At 40.1% G+C, this 16741-nt stretch overlaps 1 protein-coding gene across 1 annotated transcript in view; it reads left to right on the top strand.

Annotated features, from left to right (window-relative positions):
• The window catches only part of LOC109913748 (phospholipid-transporting ATPase ABCA1), an 87809-nt gene that overhangs the window by 40847 nt on the left and 30221 nt on the right, over window positions 1-16741 (top strand). The window contains exons 18-28 of the mRNA XM_048595338.1: window positions 851-988; window positions 2961-3181; window positions 3792-3864; window positions 4337-4539; window positions 5755-5803; window positions 6361-6474; window positions 8699-8847; window positions 9900-10024; window positions 11184-11282; window positions 14181-14370; window positions 16612-16706. Coding sequence (XP_048451295.1) covers window positions 851-988; window positions 2961-3181; window positions 3792-3864; window positions 4337-4539; window positions 5755-5803; window positions 6361-6474; window positions 8699-8847; window positions 9900-10024; window positions 11184-11282; window positions 14181-14370; window positions 16612-16706 — 1456 coding nt within the window. The remainder of the gene's footprint in view (window positions 1-850; window positions 989-2960; window positions 3182-3791; window positions 3865-4336; window positions 4540-5754; window positions 5804-6360; window positions 6475-8698; window positions 8848-9899; window positions 10025-11183; window positions 11283-14180; window positions 14371-16611; window positions 16707-16741) is intronic.

Raw genomic sequence — 16741 nt, 5'->3', positions numbered from 1 at the left:
TCAGCTATAGTGCTATAGAGATAGAAGTCCACAATTTCATCTCTGTGGTGAGATAATTTTGCAAATATAAGTCGTAGCTCCCCCCTGGATTTGTCGGTCAAGATGAAAAATAGGAGCTATTTGTCTGAAAATTGCTCACTTCCAAGGACGTCCCACTGTCTTGGCAGGTGAAATAAGAATTTGGAGTGCAACTTTGTTGCTTCAGTCTTGGTCCCTTTGTATAATGTGACAGTATTCCACGTATGAGCCCCTCTTTCATGTAAACATTTGTAAAAAAGGCAAGACTCACAGGGTAACATGCCCCATTCAAAACCTCACCAGTGGTCCCTCAGTAATCCCCCAGTGCCCCATCCTTCTGTGAAGCCAGGACTTAATTCTGTTGAAACTATGGCCCAGGAGTATATAAAAGATCACTTCCTCCGTGACTATTGATTTCAGCGTTTGTCATTGGAAATACGGCAGAATTTCAAATTTCCTATTTTGGAATGTTTCTTTGGTTGCAGTAGCTGTACATTTTATTTTGGGTCAAACCCTGCTCCCCCAACTCAGTAACTGAGACAGGTATGCCAGTAGCACCAAATCAATCCGTCTGTCATCCACATTATCCTCAAGTGAAATTTTCAATGAGATTAGGAGCACAAACTTGGAATAGGTAGCTGTCCCACCCTCTGCGTTTGATCCTTGCTCATGAAGCCAATTGAGGAATGAGTAACTCAACTATTTTTCTTTATTTGTAAAATCTTGGATTGCTATTGTCTTCAGATTCAGATATTCAATATCTTCAGATATTGCTTATCTGCTACTTATCTTTAGATTGAAATTAATGTTTTAACTTTGTTTGACTTAAAAGGTGGAATGCAACGTAAACTTTCAGTGGCCCTTGCATTTGTTGGTGGCTCAAAAGTTGTCATCTTGGATGAACCAACTGCTGGAGTTGACCCTTATTCTCGCCGAGGGATATGGGATTTGCTGCTGAAATATCGGCAAGGTAAGTTTACGGTGTGGCCGGGAATGTCATGGTGGCACCTCGTATAGGAGCGTTGATATTTTGTGAACAGCATGGCCTTCATGACCCTTTTGCTGTGATCGTGGTGCCTCACTTTTGCAACAAGAACAGAAGCAACAGGACCAGGGGTGAAGAATGTGGGGTGCATGATGTCAGTGTCACTGGACAAGTAATTCAGAGCCCAGGCTAATGGTTCTGAAGACATGGGTTTGAATCCGGGGGCAGATGGTGAATTCATAACAAAACTCTGGAATTAGAAAGAAGCTAGCCTATGTATAGCCCATAAACCATAAAACTACTGTTGATGTTCATTGAATAAAGAACTGGTTCACTAATGTCATTTAGGGAGGAAATCTGGCATCCTTATCTGGTCTGACTTATGTGTAACTCCAGACTTTTGATTGCCCTCTGGGCCATTACGGATGGGCAATAACTGCTGGCCTAGCCAACGATGTCCACATCCCATTAATGTATATTAAAGGTTTTTTTTAAAAAGGTCCCATCGAGCCTTTGAATGAAGCAATTTCTCCTCATCTGAGTCCCAAAATGATTAGCCTGATACTGTAGCCTTGTGTTTTAGATTCCCTGACAAGAGGAAACAGTCATTCAGCAACTACCAATATCAAATCCCTTCCAAATCCTGCATGTTTCATTGAAGTCATCTCTCGTTATTCTAAACTCCAGAGCAAATATACTCACCTTGTTTAGCTTCTGATCTTAGGACAAACCCACTCATCACAGAGACCAAGTCAGTGAATCTTCGCTAATGTAAATATATCCTACCTTAGATTGTGAAGATGTTGCAAAATCCCCATGCTTTAATGTTCAATAAAATGGAACTTATGTAAACAAAATCCAGTGGACCAAATGCAGTTGTGTGGGCTTAAATAAATTGATTATCAGATTCTGTAGTTTAATAAAAGAGTGAGAAATCTACTGAAGATTTATTTTTGGTGGGAGAATAATGTTAGTAGACTTGGAGCCACAAGATGTGCGTTCCAGAAATTTTGCAGAGATGCCAGTATTAAAATTTCAGATGTCCCTCTAATACCTTACCAAGTGTTAGGGGTGCCATCTTTTGGATCAAATGATAAACCAAGGCCCCAGCTGCTTTCTTAGCTGGTCATAAAACTTCCCACATCACTATTCCAAACAGCATAAATGGTATTTTCACCACTGCTCTGGACAATATTTATCCCACAGGCAATGCTTAAAATGCAGGTTATCTGGCCATTGTTACATTGCTGTTGTTGAAAGTTTGCTGAGCACATGTTGGTTACATATTTGTTACATTGTGATAGAATTCATGGAGACTTCATTGCTGTAAATGCTTTGTAACATCCTGAAATCATGAAAGCACCTGTATAAATGTAAGCCTTTCTCTCAAAAGCTCCTGCTGCATAACACCCAAGTTCTAAGTTATGATTAATCTAATTAATCCTCCTGCTTGAGTTCTGTTAATCTTTCACTGGTCATTTATAAAAAATCAGTAGGATTGGGCTGATAGATTTAAAATTTGGCAACACTGAAGTAAGCATTTTCAGTCCTCATAGTGTAAGGAAGCCCCAAAATGGTTAAAACGGTGTTGAAATCAGAACCCACGTTAACATTTCAAACAAAGGGTTATTGTCCACAAACCACTTGATATACTTGGTTTGCAAGCCAAGAACTAAGGACATGCTTATACACTTAACTTGAATATGGTTCAAATCAAATTTCAGTGCATTTATTTGCTTACAGTGACTGGCATAGCAGATAATGTGTAATGATCTTGTAGGAATATTGCACCCTTTGAAGAGACGTATTTAATACACCGTTACTGAGTAAGGATCCAAAGTTGCTTACAGTCATTACTTAACAATGTCTTTTAAATCTGTGGATTTGTACATGGTGATTTCTGGCGAGCAGTGTTATATTCTGGTGGGGAGATATGTAAATTAGTTTTGCTTCCCAGGTCGGACGATTATCCTCTCTACACATCATATGGATGAGGCGGACATGCTGGGAGACCGGATTGCCATTATTTCTAATGGCAAGCTATGCTGTTGTGGATCATCACTGTACCTAAAGAACCAGTTAGGCACAGGTTACTATCTCACTCTGGTCAAGAAAGATTTGGAGCCATCTCTCAGTTCCTGTAGAAACAGCAGCAGTACCATGTCCTACTTAAAAAAGGTAAGTATTAATTACATAAGATAAAAGACACAAATAGGCCATTCGGCCCAGCCGGTCTATCCAATATTCATATTTTACTGCTCCTTCCTCATCTAACTCTATCAGTACAAAATTCTCAATCCTTCTCCCTCTTAAGCTGCTTTACCCTTTCCTTAAGTGCATCTATAGTATTCACTTTGGACAATCCTGCAGTAGCAATTTCTCCATTCTCTGCACTCTCTGGGTGAAGACCTTTCTTCTGAATTCATTACTGGATTTATGGTGACTATCTTATGTCAATAACCCGTAGCTTTGCTCTTTCCTACATGTGGAAATATTTTTTCCATGTCTGCTTAAGCTTTTCATAGTTTTTAAAGATTACCAATAGGGTACCCACTCAGCTTTCTCTTTCAAACGGAAACAAGACCCACAGAAACATGTTGTCTCCTAATACATATACCCCTGCCTGCCTGGTATTATTCTTGTAAGTATTTTTGTACCCTCTCCAGGGCCTCTGTATCTTTTCTATAGCGTAGTGATTAGTGTGGTAAATGTGCTTCAAGTGATTACTGCTGTCTTCCAGTTACATCATTGGACTAATGGGCATCTACTCTGTTGGTCTCATTCACAGGAGGACAGTGTTTCTCAAAGCAGCTCTGATGCTGGGCTTGGCAGTGATCAAGAAAGTGATACCATCACAATAGGTAAACAAAATCTAACAAAGACCAAGTACACCAGCTTAGAATGAGCAACTCAAATCCACCAGAGTCGAATTAATACAGGGTTATGCCTGCAGTTATTTATTGGCCACATTGCTTCCTCGTTTTGTTTCTGGTGAATATGCTTGATACAGGTCAGACATTTCCTTACAGGGAGAAAGAGAGAGAGAGAGGAACAGGTTGCTGTGACCTTCTCAGTCAGCCAAGTTTGGAATGGGGCAAATAATTTGCTTGCTTAAAGCTGTGTTAGGTGTGGTTGCTCCTCCTTCTAGTTACACAACACTACTTCTGGTGCCAGCTGCCTCCGTACTCATTACCTTTAACCAAAGGAAATGTTCCTTTGAGGGATTTTTAAAACAATGTTAATGATGGTGCAATCAACATTATCCAGGTTATATGCATCAGTAGCATCAAATGGCTCATTAATGTGTTCTTGCTTCTACTCTCCATTTTCCAGATGTTTCGGCCATTTCCAATCTCATCTTGAAACACATTCCAAAGGCTCGCTTGGTTGAAGATATTGGCCATGAATTGACCTATGTGCTGCCTTATGAGGCAGCTAAAGATGGGGCTTTTGTGGAACTTTTTCATGAGATTGATGACAGGCTCTCTGACCTTGGAATTTCCAGTTATGGAATCTCTGACACCACCCTGGAAGAAGTAAGATATTGGGTTTCATGTTTTGCTTCTCCCCAAAGACCAGCTCTTCAATCAGTGAACGCTCGTATAGACAGTGTCTAATTGTTGTGTCTTTTGTCAATGTGCTGAAAATGGTGAGGGTAGGGTGTCCTTGGATAGACCAGTTGTTAAATTTGGTTTGGAATTTGGAGCTATGCAGAATGCTTGATCGCATCTGATCCCAAATTAGATGTTGAGTTTACTGATTTCAGCCTGGGTGATCATAGTTTGTGCTTCAAGGAAACCTCAGAACTATCTGCCATAGTTTCCACTCCAAATAGTCATCCAGTGCCATTAATTGAGTGTTTGCTAGAGGACTAGACTCCATCATGATAACCTCATGGTCCACTATCCTGACAAAACTCGTTGACACATGAAGATCAATCACTTGGTGAGGAAACAGAAAGTCAGTAAGTGCCTGAAGTTAGGGCTGCAGTTTGAGTTCTGAGGAAATATGCAGAGGATATTCAAGGGTTGTTTTATTCCAAGAAAGAATATAGAACTGAGTCAATATCCTTGAATAATACTACTTTATTTGAAAATGCCTTTAACAAGTCTTAAAAGTCAAAATATTCTGAATTTACAGCATGAACAGAGAGCATCCACACAGGAATATAGTAGACCAGAAAACCTCATCCCTGAATCAACTCAGCATGATTAATCTTTAGCACATGATAACTAAAGCGAAAACATTTTGCAGGCCCATGAGATGTACCATGTATCCCAGTTGTGGTGGAGATCGTTGCTCATCCTATCTGTGATTGGACCTCTGTTGGGTTACAGCATTGCTATTGTAAGGAAGAAGAGATGCTATTTGAGTGTTTGTCAGAATTCTTCCAATATGTGAAGCACTGGTGGATTTATGGGGTTAGTTTCACCATGGTGCATCACTGCCAATGACACAATTACGTTATTTCTTACCTGATTACCACTCCCTTTGTTCTCACCTTCAATGAACACTGATTCCAAGTACAAAATACTGCAGTATGGAAGTCAGTGCTGCTGCAGAGGGAAAATTTGCCCAACTCAATCGTGCCGCTAGAACTAAGCAGTGCCTGAGATTTTGCACTAAGCCTGCAGATTCTGAATTGGTCCATAAATTGTCATATCTATATCTTTATTATCATGCTTATAGTTATTTCTGATAAATTGCGAATGAGCACAGACCTTTTACTTCTTTGTCATTTTTATTTGTAGATTTTCCTTAAGGTTGCTGAGGATAATGGAGTGGATGCTGAAACCTCAGGTAACCTGATCTGGACTCTGCATTTTGTAATCTGATGTGCCAGGTTTTAACTTCCAGAATTGTATATCATGCATTTGTATTCCTGTAAATATCAGTGTGCCTTATTTTCTAAGATTAGGTGTTAATCATTATTTCACACGTGCTCTGCCTGAAGGCCAATCCTTGGCTGGCTCATTTTCCGCTGATGCTGCATCCTGAGCAGATTCCTTGCTAGATTTGCATCAGTGGCGCTTTCCCAGTGCCTTCCACTCCCCAGAGCAGGTCCCAAGCCTACTTCAGTCAGAGCAGGGATCAAACGCATGCTCTTGATGTTATTCCGAATCACGTGAACCATCCAGCCAACTCAGAAAAGTTAGCACATCAGTTTTCTCCAATATTATTCCCAGTGACATTGAGAATGAATGTTCGTCTTAGTGTGCGCTTCTGTTAAATCCTTAAATGGATTCCAACCAAGGAAGCAAACATTCGTGAACCACTCAGTCACGTTTATTAGCACCAATGTGTTGGTTCTTGATGGTTTAAAGTTGATCTAAGTGGTAAATCTGATTTCACTTCAGATGGCATGATTCCAGCTTGCCGAAACCGTAGATCGAGATTTGTGGACAGGCAGAGTTGCTTGAGACCGTTTACTGATGATGCCGCTGATGTTAATGACTCAGATGGTGATCCCGGTAAGTATGGTGATGGAAAATAATGCATGTTGTCTGCGAATCTGCCGGTGACACATTATATACCGACATGCAAAATAAGCTTAGAAGCAGCCAGTTAGCCCTCTAGCCTGTTTCACCATTCAATAAGATCATAGATGGCTTGATTGTGGTCTCAACTTCACATTCTCACCTACTTCCAATAACAATTGACTCCCATTATTATTTAGATCCTTACACAATGAAGGGGCTGACTTTGCCCCAACTTCCTGTGCTGATTTTGAGTATAGAGCACTAGAACTGAGGGAAACTGCAGCATTGAGATTTCCCACTGGTCTCATAACCATGGAGCAGATGGGTTATATTGGGAATGCAGATAGGAACATCAAAAGTAAATTGGACCTCAATGGCAGCAGTATTATTTCAGGGGCATTTACAGTTTAAATCCAGTCATAGACTCCTACAGCACAAACTGGTCCATGCCGACCAAAATGTCCATCCACGCTAACCCCATTTCCCTGTATTTGGTCTATATCCCTCTATACCTCTCCTATCCATGTATTCATCCAAATGCTTTTTAAATGTTGTTAATGTATCTGCGTCAACCACTTCTGCTGGCAGCTCATTCCATATGCGTACAATCCTCTGTGTAAAAAAGTTGCCCCTCAAGTTCCCATGTATTCTTTCCCCTCTCACCTTAAATGGATACCCTCTAGTCCTTGATTCCCCAACCCTGGGGAAAAAACTGAATGCATTTACCCTATCCACGCCTTTCATGATCTTATATGCTTCAATAAGAGCCCCCACACCTCAGTCTCCTACGCCCTAAAGAAAAACGTCCTAGCTTGTCCAAACTCTTCCTATAACTCAGTCCCTTGAGACCTAGCAACATCCTTGTAATTTTTTCTGCACTCTTCCCAGTTTAATGACATACTTCTTATAGCAATGTGACCAAAACTGAACACAATACTCTAAGTGTGCCTCACCAATGTCCTGTACAATTGCAACATAACCTTCCAACTTCTATACTCGATACCCTGACTGATGAAGGCCAGTGTGCCAAAAGCCTTCTTCACTGTCCTGTCTACCTGTGACTCCACTTTAAGAGAACCTTGCACCTGAACACCAAGATTCCTGTGTTCCACTACACTCCTTAAGGCCCTACCATTCACCATAAAACTCCTACCTTGATTTGACTTTCCAAAATGCAACACTTCACACTTATGTATATTAAACTCTTTTTGCCATTTCTCGGCCCACTTCCCCAGCTGATCAAGATCCTGCTGCAATTTCTGATAACCTTCCTCACTGTGCACGATACCACCTATTTTAGTGTCATCCAAAAACTTACTAAACATGCCTTGTACGTTCTCATCCAAATCATTGATATAGATAACAAACAGCAATGGGCCCAGCACCAACCCCTGAGGCACGCCACTAGTCACAGGCCTCCAATCCGACAAGCATCCTTCCACTATTACTCTCTGCTTCCTACCATCAAGCCAATTGTGTATCCAATTTGACAACTCTCCCTGGATTCCATGTGATCTAACGTTCCAGAACAGCCTACCGCGTAGAACCTTATCAAAGGCCTTACTGAAGTCCAGATAGGCAATGTCTGCCACCCTGCCCTCATCAACCTTCCTAGTCATTTCGTCAAAGAACTCTAACACATTTGTGAGGCATGATCTCCCATGCACGAAGCCATGCGGACTACTCCTAATCAAACCCTGTCTTTCCAAATACACGTATATCTCATCCCTCAGAATCTTCTCAAGTAACTTACCTACCACTGATGTTAGGCTTACTGGTCTGTAGTTCCCAGGTTTTTCTTCACGGCCCGTCTTGAATAAGGTCAGGAACACAAAAGCAAAATACTTCAGATACTGGAAGTCTGATATAAGAACAGCAAAATAAGTTGGAAAACTGAGGTCAGGCAGCATCTGTGGAGAGAAACAGAATTAACAGTTCAGGTTGATCACTTTCCATTAGAACTTTCTTATCGCAAATTGACTGCTATATCTCACCTCACTGTTGTGAAGCACTTTAATATGTTCTGAGACTGTGAAAGGCACCATGCATGTGATTGTTTATCAAATATACTTACATACCCTTTATTTTGTTAATGTGCTGTTGAATCATTAAGTTACTTGGTGAATGATAAGCCCCCATACTTGAATGATTTTATTTTGGCCACAGTGTGCAGTTAAAGGTGTAAAACAAGTAAAAATGATTGTTTTGTTTGCAGAGGCACGCGAAACGGACTTTCTGAGTGGAATGGACGGGAAAGGCTCTTACTCAGTAAGAGGCTGGAATCTATTTCGGCAGCAATTTGTGGCACTATTTTCGAAGAGGCTGATTTATGCAAAACGCAGCAGGAAAGGAATTTTTGCTCAGGTGAGCCTTGTATTGTCATAGGAACTGATGACAGAACAGACACAGTGGGCCATAATGCATCACTGTGAACAGTGGGATCAGAGCACTTACTGGGTCTGAGTATGACTAAAGGAACTGGGTAAGCTTGTTATATATAACAGTGGCGAGTCTGAAAATGAGTTGATATCAGAGAGTATCAAACTGGGCAATTGAAATTGCAAACCTTTGTAAGTCTTACAAGCATTTCTGAGTAAATCCCTTTTCAACATTGCCCAGCTGAAGTAACTGCACAGAGGCTGATATCCCATTACCTAGTCACCCTTTATTTACTTGTGCACAGTACACTGGCTCTGGCTAGCCAGCTCGGAGTCAGTCCCCTAAACTGAGGAGGCTCTGAATCTCCTGTTTATATCTGTCAGCTGGGGCTCCCTGATAGGCCCAGGTTAACAACCCCAATCAAGGATCTCATAGTCAATAAGATTCACCTGGTTCCGATCACTACATCAGCTACTTTATTTTTGCCGACTTCTGCCTCAACCCTCAAATTTCAGAATTTTCACACTGATGACCTTTTCTGGCTTCTTTGAATAGAATTAAGAAATTTAGGTGATATTGATGCTGTTGTTCAATTGAATTAGATCGAGATTGTCAAATTGCAGATGCTCCATTCGTACACTTGTTAAATTCCATCAGATTTTCACAATTAGAATGCAATTTATAGGGTGCATGAGGCCAGGGTAGAGGCATAGTTTGAGTGAGAACCTGATTAATCTCGGCTGCACTTTTACCCTCTGTCCAAGGCCATTTATATACACCAGGACAAAATCATTTAACACTCTTAGTTAGATGCCATTCACCTCTGCATTACCAGAAGTTCTGCTTTCATTGAGACCTTATTTAAAGTAGAAAGATCTCTTTCTGACTCACTGTAAATGGAACTGGAATCTTTATAACAACCTACAGCATTAATCCATTCAATTAATCTCCATTCAATATGATTCAATAATGCATAATCATGCAACCTGGTTTTTGTACAAGTCTGAAGGAATTCTGTCTGCTTTCCTATTTTACAGATTGTGCTGCCTGCTGTGTTTGTGTGTATTGCACTGGTGTTCAGTCTGATTGTGCCTCCATTTGGAAAATATCCCAGTTTAGAACTGCACCCCTGGATGTATGACGAGCAGTATACTTTCATTAGGTACGTCTTCTATTGTGCGCTGTTTGCAACTCATTACAGTAGAGCAAGGCGATCATTAGAGGGAGACCAAGAGGAGCTCTTGCCAGGGTCACTGCCACTCAATTTAGAAAATAATTGATGGCTGTGTTGAGGGTGGACAATGACTCATCAAACAAAATACCATTTGTAAATTTGTGAGAGCAGTTAAATTCTCCTTTGTGGTTCCAACTTTGTTTACTCATGGATGCTTTTCCACAGTGCTGTTTAAAAACACTTAAATCCATGCAGTAACCATTTACATTCAGCCAGATATCTGCCCAATTTATCATTTTGGACTATCTGTATCACCTAATTGTATTGAACTTTGTGAATTTGTGCATTTGCAAGAGAAGATCAGGTTGGTAAGGTGGGCTTAGAGGGGAGAGTTAACTGGGCAGGCAGGAGGAATGCACAGGCATCAACCCCTCTACTTCTTACCTGACACTTACTGAAAGTCTGGGATGTTTTAATTCCTGAGATTCATTTACATTCAGCCAACCAGCTGGAAATCGTGAGGCAGCAGAGTGCAGACATAGCCTGTGAGGCTTAGGAAGGCACTTGTGCTCCTCATCTCCTTGCAAAATTTAATTTAAATCTTAGCCTTTTTATTTCGTCTGCTTCTTGCTTGGTGGGTCTCACTGCACAGGGTGCCTGTGGAAGGTGAGCTGATCCTTCAGCAGTTAAAATACCATTATAAAAACATTATAGCACCTTGAGTTAGAATGTATTATAAGTCAGATTCCTCAGCGACAGAATAAGGACAATGAGCAGTAAAGTTGCAGGAACGTGGTGGATTTGTTACCGGTTATAGGAAGGCACACAAGATGCTTCACCAGTGCCATGGATGTAAACTGCCTCTCCTGCTAATTAGACATGAACCGAATTAGTACAGTGACCAAGTCAATAATGTAGACACAGCACCCGCAGGCACAGAATCAATATAAGCACCATTGATAATGATCCATGCATATTTAAAACTGACCTCCTACCAACCAAACAAAGGAAGAGGCTTGACAAAAGGGTCTCAAGAAATGGCATGACAACCATTTAAAAAGAATAAGGTAGAATTTGATGATATCTTGTCAACTGCTGCTACAACTTGATTCAAGATTATTAATCTTTCTGTATAACCTCTTCACAGTAATGATGCCCCTGGAAACAAGAACACAGAAAAACTGCTTGACTCTCTTGTTAATAAACCAGGGTTTGGCACACGGTGTATGAAAGGAAACCCCATTCTGTGAGTACACTGTAGATCTTGATTTAACACATCCTGAACAGATATAATGGACATCATGTGGAGGGAGTGTCTGTACTGAATACTATTTATTGATAAACCATTGCAGATATGTGTTTGACTCTGTTATTGAAGATGCTATGTTGCGGTCATTTTCAACTAAATCTCATTCCTACCAGAGCATTCTTTGAAACCTACTGTCTTATGAAAATTACCTAGATTCTGTTAAGCTTGCAATGGATTGGAACATCATAGATGTAACGTCTCTTTCAAGTAAGAAAGGAAACAAGAAGCAGGAAATGGTAGACCAGTTTGTTTAACATATGTCATGGGCAACGTTCTCTCTAAGCTGCATGCACATGCATAGCTCTGAGGTTGCTCTGAGGTCCTACATATGCCAATTGGCGTGCTAGCACACTAATCTCTGATTTCAGTGCTGTGCACAGACTTTGGAAGTCTACACACCAACAAAAGTATTGGTCATGGGGAAATTGCTAGCATCTATTTTTCAGGATGCAGGTACAGAACCTATATAAATTCTTAATAACAGACAGAGTTAACATGATTTTGTGAAAGGGAAATTGTATTAGATAAATTCATTAGAGTACTCTGAAGATGATTGGCTAATTGACAGGTAACAGTCAGGATTAATAGATTATTTCCAAGTTGACAAAATGTAACAAGTGCAGTGTTACAGGGATCTGTGATGGGGTTTGAACTACTTATGATCTATGTCAGATATCTTGGATACAGGACTGAACCATACTGCAACCAAATTTCCTGCTGATAAAATGACAGATAGGAAATTAAGTTGTTAGGAAGGTACAAAGAGTCTGCATAGAAATTGAGAGAGGTTGAGCAAATAGGCAAAATTTGGCAAATGGATATAATGTGGGAAGATGTGAGGTTGTCCATTCTTCAACAAGAAGAATAGAAATGCAGAATATTATCTAAATGGAGAGATACTGCAGAATGCTGAAGTACTGAAAGATCCTAGTGTCCTTGCGCAGGAATCACAAAAAAGGTTAGCATGCAACATACAGCAAGTAATTAGGAAGGCAAACGTAATGTTGACCTTTATGGCAATAGATTTGGAGCATAAAAATGCGGAAATCTTGCTGTCATTTTACAGGACATTATTACGATTGTACCTAGAATATTGTGCATAGTTTTCATTAGAACTAGCTCAGAAAGTAGTTCACTAAGCTTATTCCTGGGATGAAATGATTGTTTTATAAGGAAAACCTGAGAAGATTAAGCCAGGAAATTTTGGAATAATACGAGGTCAGCATATTGAACACATAGGATTCTGAGGAAACTTGGCAGGGTAATTGCTGGGGCATGTTTCATCTCAGGAGAGTCTAGAGGTTGAGTACAGTTTTGAAAAAAAAGGATCTCCCACTTTAGATAGAAATTAGGGGACATTTCCTCTCTTAGACGGTTGTTAGTATTTGGAATTCTCCACTGCAGAGACCAGTGGAAATTGGCTCATGGAATATTTTTGAGTCTGCATTACCCATATTTTTGATAACGAGGGAGTCAAGGGGGAGCAAATTACTGCAGATGCTAGAATCTGTACTGAAAATAACAAATGCTAGAGATCACAGCGGGTCAGGCGCCATCCATGGAGAGAGAGTCATCTAGACTCAAAATGTTAGCTTATGCTCTCTCCATGGAAGCTGCCTGACCCACTATGATCTCCAGCATTTGTTGTTTTCAAGGGAGTCAAGAGTTCTGGAAGATAGGCAGGGAAATGGGGTTAAGGGCACACTTAAACCAGCAATGATCTTGTCGAATGATGGGACAGTTCAATGGGCCAAATGACCTATTCTTGCTCCTATTTCTTATGATCCTATGATTATGAAGCTAAAGCGTTTGCTCAAAGAGAAAATTTTCCATGAGCTCAGTCGGAACCATGTCAGGAAACCTGTCAAGGACAGGATCATCTTGCTTTAATGTTAGTATTAGATTCCGGACATTGCTGAGCATAAATAATGTAATCAGGAAGCCTCATGCCAGTGACCCTGAGATTTGTAACAGGAAGTCACTGCGAATTCTTCTCCTCTGTCTGCCTATATAAATAATCACATTCTAATTGCCAAAATTCCTGTTGTGCCATTGTGTTGTATTTCCCAGAGTGATTCAATCTACTGTCTGTGTGTAAATTATTCCACACAAAGCTTCCAAATTAAATCTTAGTCCTCTCCCAAACTGGGAAGAACAATTGCAAGTGATTCCATCATTTCACAGGAGCTGTCATGCAGATCAGTGGACACAAAACTGGGATATTCAATTGAATCTCATTCCCTGACGGTTGTCCCATCTCCGCTGAAGCCTATCCAAGTATGTCAACCTGAGCCAAGTATTCGGAGTTGGTGCATATGTTTCCTCATAAATCAACCATTTCATCCCTGGAATCAGCTTAATGAACTACTGTCTGAAATCCCAATGCAAACTGTGACTGCCCTGAAGCCCCTTTGAAAGGACAAGCTTGTCAGGGAAGACTGGACAGGCTCAGATTCTTTTCTTTAGTGTTTTCATTGCATCATTGCCTTCAGTTGCATAGACTGTAAGCTCCTTCTCCTTAAATCTCAAAATGTCTCTCTCAATCTCCTCCTTTAAGACATCGCTTTAAATATATATCTTCAACAAAGCTTTTGGGCATTGCTCATATCTCATTGTGGGGTTTGGTATCAAAGTATGTTCAGTAATGTGCCTTGGGACATTTTTGTTACATTGAAGTTGCAGTGTCACAGAGCAAGTGGGTGTTGTCTCACAGTTTTCCATAATAAAGTCATTTATGTCAGAACATTGCAAAGAGATTGTCTTAAATAGCGTTATATGCTTGAAGAATGGGAAATGAAGATTAATAGTTGTATCTTGTGTTTGTACTCATTTTAGAGATAATCCCTGTGAGCCTGCAGCTGGGGAATGGATGACGCCATCTGTTTCGGATTCTGTCATGGATGTCTTTCTCAAAGGGAATTGGACAATGGATAATCCTTCACCATCCTGTCGGTGTAGTGATAACACTATAAAGAAGATGCTCCCTGACTGCCCTGCAGCTGCTGGTGGACTTCCGCCTCCTCAGGTCCGAGAATGAGCCACTTTATTTACAAATTGTAATGGATGAATGCATGACAGGTGCTTTTAGAACAATTGTAATTGAAACACAGGGATTGAGTTGATGACCAAAAAACCTCTCAGCTCCATTTAAATATAATTAATGATGTGTCTCCGAATGAAGAGTCCCTAATAATCAGCTAATTTTCACCTATTGTACATTATTTTGATGTCACTAGGTCAGGCAAGAGTGCCTGAACTTGCACAGTTAAACTATTCAGAATAATGTACTGGTTGTAATGAGATCAGCCACGTGGACCTCATAGAATATGAGTTCCCTGATTGGGGCCATTAATCTGGTCCGATCAGGAAGCCCTGGTTGACAGATAAGACCAGGAGTGTCAGAGTTTCTGCTCACTCTGGGAGCTGAAGCAGTGAGAAGGATTCTCCACATATAAATAGAGGATGTCTTAGTGGCAGGATACTGGCCTCTATGGAGTTATTTTAAGTAATATTAATGAAAAGGACAGGAACATTTTAATAAGAAAAGTCTGTCACTAAAAACACAAGGTCTTGCTGTTTCATGTGTTGAATAAGGAATCTGAAATATTTTGCATCAGTTGTGCCATGTGACGATACAATGGCTTTAAAAGATATATTTTGTCCTAGTTTCTCTTATAAAGAAAGGCTAAGACAGAGCGATCTGCTCAAAGTCAGTAAAGTAAACAGCTTGTGAGGCCTTGGGGTTTTTTAAAAGCTGGAACAATAGAAGCAGCCTGGCTGGGTGTGGTCAAGCTCGCACAGAACCAGGATTTTTAGTTTTAGCCTTCTGCGGTTGCTGGCATCTTGAAGCTGGATGTGGAAGCTCTTGTTCCTCTCTCTTTACAACTGAAAGCTGGGGCCCTCTTCCTGCTGCTAGAATTGCATGTGAGACAAACCAATTTTACTGAATTTGCCTTTGCCAAGGATATGTTTATGGCATACTATATTGGAACAGTTAATTAGTAGTAGTTTATATATATTGTATACATATTATTTTGTTAAGCATTTTGATAGAGATACAGTTAAGCCAATTCTTTTATTTTTACTTTGCCTGTATTTTAATTGTAGTGTAAAAATAAAGTGTATTTGCTTAAAATCGAGTAGCTTGACCAATTGAATTGCATTGGGAATGCATGCCGCATTATTACGTTTAAAATAAGAAAAATTTAGGGTCCAGGCTATCTTGTTAATATATTTTGAGAGGATTTGGTTTGGTCCATAACAGCCATTGGATTTGTTGCACTGATGTGCTGGTGCAAAAATCATACCTAATATTATTACCAATGTGAATGCTCACCTAGACGTTTTTATGTAATTGCAGCTAGCAAGGATGGATGAAATGACTGCACTGTTAGTAGTGTTGCCTTTTGGATGAAATATCAACTTAAGGCTTGTCTGCCTTCTCAGATTGATATAAAATATCCCATGGCACTATTTCTATAAAGAGCAATGGAATTATCCCACAGTGACATGGACAATATTTATCCCTCAATCAACATCGCTCTCCCCAAAAAAAAATTATCTGGTCTTTACTACATTACTGTTTGTGGGATCTTGCTGTGCACAGAGTGGCTCCATGTACATCAGTGACTATGTTTTTAAAAAGCATTTATTTGCTGTAAAACCCTTTGAAATGTCCAGTGGTTGTGAAAGGTTGTGCTGTAGAAATGCTAGATGTTAATTTTGTACTTTTTTGTTCTTTATTCTGTATTGGGATATTGGCATCACTGGCAAGACTATCATTCATTTTCCAATCCTAGCTGCCCTTGAATATATTGGCATCATAGACCATTTTGGAGGGCAATTGAGTGTCAACCTCACTGTCATGGATCTGAGACACAACTAGGCCATATTAAGTTGGGACAGAGATTTCCTTCTTCGAAGGACATTAGTGAACCACGTGAGGTTTTTGAGACAATCAGCAATGGTTTCATAGTCGCTATTACTGAAAATTGCATTTCTAATTCCAAATTTATCAAGTTTACTTAGCATGGTGAGATTTGAGTCCATGTTTTTAGCACATTAATCCTAGCCCTTTGGATTTTTCTGCAATGACATTACCATGACAGGGTCACCTTAACAAGTAGTTTGTTTTAATTTTGGAATCAGGGCTTTTGTTATGTTTAAAATGAAGTGAGAAAGGAAAGTGAAATATGACACTCTAAAAAGGAGCATGTATTGAATCAGCATTTTTGGAAAGATAACCAATTTTTTTCCTCCTTTATAGATTAAGTTGAATTCTACAGACATCCTCCAGAACCTGTCAGGCAGAAATGTGTCCGATTACCTTGTGAAAACCTATGCACAAATCATTGGGCGAAGGTAATCTGAACATCATTTAAGCTCGAATTGTTGTT

This window comes from Rhincodon typus, chromosome 3 (assembly GCF_021869965.1).
Source record: "Rhincodon typus isolate 14 chromosome 3, sRhiTyp1.1, whole genome shotgun sequence".
In the NCBI taxonomy this organism is placed as follows: Eukaryota; Metazoa; Chordata; class Chondrichthyes; order Orectolobiformes; family Rhincodontidae; genus Rhincodon; species Rhincodon typus.
This window is presented reverse-complemented; position numbering and strand designations above follow the sequence as displayed.